The sequence below is a fragment of the Macrotis lagotis genome, chromosome 2 (assembly GCF_037893015.1).
Source record: "Macrotis lagotis isolate mMagLag1 chromosome 2, bilby.v1.9.chrom.fasta, whole genome shotgun sequence".
NCBI classification, from domain to species: domain Eukaryota; kingdom Metazoa; phylum Chordata; class Mammalia; order Peramelemorphia; family Peramelidae; genus Macrotis; species Macrotis lagotis.
Genome location: NC_133659.1, coordinates 159587309 through 159593675, shown reverse-complemented (window position 1 = coordinate 159593675; position 6367 = coordinate 159587309). Strand labels below are relative to the sequence as shown.

The following is a 6367-nucleotide window of genomic DNA, read 5'->3' as shown; positions in this document are numbered from 1 at the left end:
TAATTAATTGTTATTTGATTTGATCTGTCACAGAGAATTATTAGAAAGGATACTTAAAGTTGGAATTTGAATAGAATGTGGTTCAAAAATAGCATAACAAACATAGGAAGTAGGAAGAGGTTCCAGTTTTATGTGGGGTTTTGAGGTAGTTATGAAATAGATAATATTTGATTTAAATCAAAATTTAAAGAAATGCCAAACAACACCTAAGTATAATCTGTGATGTAACTATAACATTTTGCTCTTCAAGATGACAATGAAAATAAACAAAAACCCCAGGAAACTATTTATTGGACCCCAGGTTCCTCTAGATTAGACATAGAGTTTTCTAATTCACCTTAAACCTTTCCTTAATTTGAGTATTCCTTGAATTTTCTGTACCTCTTGGATTTTCAATAGCATTTTCAATTACTTCATATATAAGGCTGGCTTTGATTTCAATCCAAAGACCTGATCAGCATCTAACTTAATCAAAAGAGGTTTTCTTAATTTTTTCTCAATCACCTCTGAGCATGAAAATTTCTGCCTTGTTCTCCATAACCCTACTGTATTTTCATTTTATGGCAAAGCAGAAATAACGACAATACCCAGTAGACTGTGACTGTTAGTCTTGCTATGATTTTCCAGCTGATAAGATTAAAATCTCAAACCCATTAATCAGTTAAATATTTGGCCACTAGGTTTCTATGGATTAATTTGTTTGTATGAACATACCATGCTTTAAAATGACTCGTTAAAAACTTCCCCGAGAAATACTAAAAAGTCCCTTAAAGAATTCAAGTTTTCAGACAGACAACTGTCTTTATTGGAATGCTTATAAAGGATCTTGGAATGAAAGAAGAAAACAGTATACCCTAGATGTTAATTTTTTAAAAGATCTTTCACAACAAAGTGTTGCCATGCATTTAGATTTGAAAATGAGATATTATTTGCACTCCAAAAGATTGTAAACTTTATTATACCAAAACAAAAGATAAAGGACATGGGTAAACCTGTAATGTTGACCATCATGCAGATTCCAAATCATTGACATGTGACTATTCACAAGTTTCCCCTGAAATCTAGGGAATGTAAAGCAGGTCATTACAAGGTAACATGATTCTTGTCCTTCATTATTGAAGAAGACCAAAATGACATCATTGTGTTTGGGACAAATCACAATGAATCTGACTATGGTTGATTAGATGAATATGAATGCTCTGTTACAGGTTGGGTACAAATAGTCCATGTGAACACCTGGGGTGTTTACTCTAAACTTATGTATGTCCCATTTCCTTTGACCTGCTTCAGTTCTGCCTTCCTCATAGAGCACAACACCCTTTCTGTCGAGGGCACACCATAGTAGGCAGAATTGTGCCAGTATGTCCCATGCCTTTGAATTAATTCTAAAGTTCTTAAGAGAGGCCTTCAGAGTGTCTCAATATTGCTTCTTCTGACCCCCTAGTGAGTGCTTTCCCTGCATGAGTTTTCCAAAAAATAGTCTTTTTGGCAAGCATACTTCTGGCCTAACAACATACCCAGTCCATCATAGTTGCACTCTCTGTAGTAATATTGGCAGTTTAGCTCGAGAAAGGACCTCAGTGTCTGGTATCTTTTCCTGCCAGGTGATCTTCAGAATCTTCCTAAGACAATTTAAATAGAAGCAATTCAGTTTCCTGGCATGGCCCTGGTAGACAGTCCAGGTTTCATAGGCTTATAGCAATGAGGTCAATACAATGGCTCTGTAGACCTTCAGTTTGGTAGATAGTCTAATACCTCTTCTCTCCCACACATTCTTTCAGAGACTTCCCAATACTGAACTAGTTCTGGCAATGTGTATATTAGCCTTATTATTAATATGTGTTTACCTAGAAAGTACACTAAAAAATTCAAAATATTCAAAATTTCTGCTTTTGCTGTAATCAATGATTCCATAATACGCATGATGTGGCACTGGCTGATGGAGCATTTATATATTCTTGGTGTTAATGAATGGATCAAAATTAGCACAAACAGCAGAGAATTCATCCAAACATTGTTGCATCTCAGTTCAAAGGCTGAATTGAATATACAGTCATCTGCAAACAGAAGATCATGAACCAGCACTTCCTTCCTCTACTTTGGTCTTAGCTTGCAACTTTCAAGATGAAGAATTTACCATCAGTTTTATATCTGGTCTTGAAGGAAGTTTCATCCTCAATAAAAGTATTTGATACCATGGTTGAAAAGATCATGTTTAAAAACATGGGAGCAAGGACAAATTTTGATTCACTTCATTGATGACTAGGAAACCATGAGAACACAATCCCCTATCCAGAACCTGGGCATGCAGGCCTTCATAAAATTGATGTACAATACTGATGAATTTCTCCAGGCAATTAAATTTTGACATAATTTTTCATAAACCCTCCTAACTGACAATATTAAAGCCCTTGGTCAGATCTACAAATGTTGTATATGGACCTCTGTTTGCTCCTAGCCAGTGTGGCTTCACTAGCATATTTCTTCTCAGGTATATCGACTGTTCCTTGACTTTTTCTGAAGCCACACTGGCTCTCAAGAAAGTGACCATCTTACAGGTGAAGTGTCAGCTGAGAAGGACTCTGGCAAGAATCTTCCCAGAAACAAATAAAAGAGATACAAACCTGTGGTTGTCACAGAACAATCTATTCCCTTTATCTTTAAGGAAATGGATGATGGCAGCATCTTTGAATTCCTGAAAATAACCTCTTCGTGCCATATATAAGGCAAATTTTGAGACCTGACAAGGTAGCCTAGCAAACTTAAGAAGTAGTATTTGGATGATATGCAAGCTAGATCTCATTTGTCTCCATTTGTGACATGTCATCATACTCATAACATGCAAACAAGATCTCTCACACTGGGAAATAGTATGGTGCAGGGGAAGAATGCAGGATTTGGAGTCAGGATCTTGGGTTCAAATCATAGCCCTGATAGTAAGAAAAATCACTGACCTTGAACAAATTACATTAATAATTACTTCCAGAGTTCAAATGAGGGTACAAATGCAGAACAAGACAGTCTTGCATTACTCCTCGGCAGGACTGTATTATTTCTATAAAGAATCCAGGAAAGAATCCTGGAATGACCCAATTCCCTGAAGCATACTTGAATATACTGAACCTAAGTTCTCATGGAAATAGATATATACATGTATATATGTGTATGTATAAATATATATATATATGTGTGTGTGTGTGTGTGTGTGTACAAGTGTGAATGTGTATATTTATGTAAAGTTAAGTAGAACAATGAATAGAGTGCCTGGTGTAGTCAGAAAGACATCTTCCTGAGTTGAAATCCAGTCTAAGCCACTAAGTGGTTTTATAACTCTAGACAAGTCACTTAATCCTCTTGCCTCAATTTGCTCATCTGAAAATTGAACTAGAAAGAGGAAATGGTTAACCACTCAGTATCTTTGTCAAGACAACCTCAAATGGGGTCCAATGGAACATCAATAATTAAATTTCAAGTTAGTCAGACACCACACACCAATTCAAGAATCTCAGCATTGACTTTTAAAAATTATTTAAGTCTGCATAGGCTCTAAGTAAAAGCATTTAAAAATATTTTGCTATGAAAACAAGGAATATTAGTAATTCACCCTGAAAATACTATATACATAGGAGTTATTGCTGTTAATAATTTCCATAGCACTAATGTTGATCAAGTGCCTCCATCTTAATAACCTGATACAGTAAAAATGGTACAACTTTGAGAATCTGGAAATCGAAGCTCAATAAAGTTAGATCATTGGTTTAGGGTCACACAAAAAATGATTGACAGAACCAAGACTTTAACCCAGATTTCACAGTCTCTCACACTTTCTCTCTAAAGTCACATGTCAGATATATTATCTGCCATATTGGGGATCTTTATGGTCACTAAATAACTCAACTCTCACTTGTTCTTATCAATAGGCATATAGTATTTACACAGAAGAATGTTAGCATCTTGAGGATAAAGAGGGTCTCACTTTTGCAACTGTAACCACAGTGCACATATCATATTAGGCTTATTCAAAATGCTTATTAAAAACATCTTAATTGATTAAGTATTTTGCAGAGTGGACAACACCAATTTGGTTGTAGGATGAAATTCTGAATATTGAAAATTAATTTTCATTTGATTCAGGGAGAAGGAAAAAAATCACATTTTTGCAAAGTAGTCATAGTGAACCATTTCAGTAGCAGGGTCAAGTCTTTAAAACAAATTTTTAATTTATCTTGTAAAATAATACAAAAGTAAATTAAATTAATTCTATTCAACATGATGAACCAGTTCAGGATAGTGTTCTGGAATGAGAGATAGAAGCCCTGACATATTGATCCTTGCGAGTCCTGCCACAAACAGAAAGATAGATAGGTAGATAGATAGATAGATAGATAGATAGATAGATAGATAGATAGATAGATTAAATAATTAAAAAGAGGAAGCCATTTCTGGAACACTGTCACTAAGAGGATGTAAAAAGCAGTGGGTACTAAAAGAGAAGTTTTTCCAGTATTTAGCCAGTGAAACAAATAACAAAAAAAGAGGCCATCCAGTAGCTTTTGGGTTTTAATTATGGCTAACTTGCAACTAAATTCAGTATCTTGGTGAATAGGTGAAATGATAGTAAAAATGAAAATGTAACTTTTTTTAATTGCATACTATTTAAAAATGTCATCCTCTAACTTTTTTCCTCCTTAAATATCAGTGACCAAGGCCAAAGCTCCACTTATCTCACCTCAGTTACAGGATTGAGTAAGAGTAAAAATGCACATTATATTGTGTGTTTTCTTAAATTTTTTAACATCACGCAATTCATAGGACTTTAGGGATGATCAACAGAGAAATAGTACATAAAGTTCTAAGTAAACTGTAAAGCATTCAGCACAATTTAGCTGCAATATATATATATATACTTATATATGTATTATATATACACAAAATATGTATATGTTCACTATAAACATACACATGCATATATTATATGTATGTAAATATAGGCCATATATGTCTGTGTATACATACATGTGAAGTGGTTCGCACATGTGTGTGACATGTGGAGGTGCATGTTTGTTTGTGTACATATATGTGCAATATATATATATTATTTTGCTTCTTTTGGACAGAGAAGTTTCTTAATGGCTTTCTTCATGTCCTTGTTCCTCAAACTATAGATAATGGGGTTAAAAAAGGGGGCAAGGACAGCAAACATCACTGCAAATGTTGTGTCCCAGATTGGAGGATAAGTAGCTGAAAAACGTAGATACATAAGTCCGACACTACCAAAGAACAACAAGAAGACAGCAAGATGACTGGCACAGGTGGAGAAAGCCTTTTGGCGACCCTCTGTTGAAGGTATCCTTAGAATAACAGTGATAATTCGAATGTAGGATAGTGCAATGATTAGAACAGTAATGAGGATGGCAATAGCATGGATTATATCTTGCACCAGGAGCATAGATGTATCTTTGCAAGCCAAGCTGAGTACAGGGGCAAAGTCACAGAAGATCTGATGGATCTGATTAGAGCCACAGAAAGGCAGGGTGGAGATCCATGCAATCTCAGGGAGTAAGATAAGGAATCCAAAGACACAAGAACCAATGTTCAGTTGGGCACACAGTCTAGGGGTCATTATGGTTGGGTATCTAAGGGGATTACAAATAGCAATGTATCTGTCAATAGCCATAGTCATCAGCAAGATGCCCTCTGTGTTTCCAAGAGAATGGAAGAAATACATCTGTAGGAGGCAACCAGTGAGGGAGATGGTCTTCTGGTCACTGACCAGGTTTGAGAGCATCTTGGGGATGGTGGCTGTGGTATACCAGATCTCTAGGAAGGAGAAGATACTGATGAAATTGTACATGGGGTTATGGAGTCGGGCATCCAATCTGATAGCAATGAAGATCATGAGGTTTCCAATGACAATAAATAGGTAGATGAGGAGCAAAGGGATGAAGAATAGGATGCCTCCTTCCTGAAACCGGGGAAATACAGAGAAGAGAAACTCTGTCACCATTGATTGGTTCTTATTCTCCATATCATTGACAAAATTACCTGTGAAGGGAAGAAAGAGGAAATACTGGCTCCCCACATCAGAAGGTCAAGCCCTTTGGTATATTTTAAACACAAATCAATGCTATCCCTCTTCCCTTCCCCATCTCCAGTTTGCTCAATACATTAAATTCAAGTGATTTAGAGTTGGGTGGAACCCCAGAAATTATCTTCTTCCCCTCCTTTTACTTCCAATAAAGCATTTTGAATATATCTATCCTCCATTAGATGCCTTCTCCTAAAATGGAAGATTTTAATTTCTTGGAGGCCAGTTCTCTCTGCTCTGTTTGAAAAGTCAAATAGAAAATAAACACCCTTTATTCTC

The 6367-nt window shown here is 35.9% G+C and overlaps 1 protein-coding gene across 1 annotated transcript; it reads right to left on the bottom strand.

Moving 5' to 3' along the window:
* Positions 1-3681: 3681 nt before the first annotated feature.
* Positions 3682-6049, bottom strand: LOC141511241 (olfactory receptor 6K3-like). Its single transcript, XM_074220479.1, has 2 exons — positions 5108-6049; positions 3682-3705 (listed from the first exon to the last, which is right to left on the bottom strand). Exons 1-2 carry the CDS (start codon positions 6026-6028, stop codon positions 3682-3684), a joined length of 945 nt encoding a protein of 314 aa, XP_074076580.1. The 5' UTR covers positions 6029-6049.
* Positions 6050-6367: the final 318 nt, after the last annotated feature.

Coding starts and splice junctions, on each gene's coding strand:
- LOC141511241 (XM_074220479.1), bottom strand. CDS start 6,028: ATGGAGAATAAGAACCAATCAATGGTGACAGAGTTTCTCTTCTCTGTA. Junction 3,706..5,107: donor AGAAACTTCTCTGTCCAAAA/GAAGCAAAATAA, acceptor CAAAGTTGTACC/ATTTTTACTGTATCAGGTTA.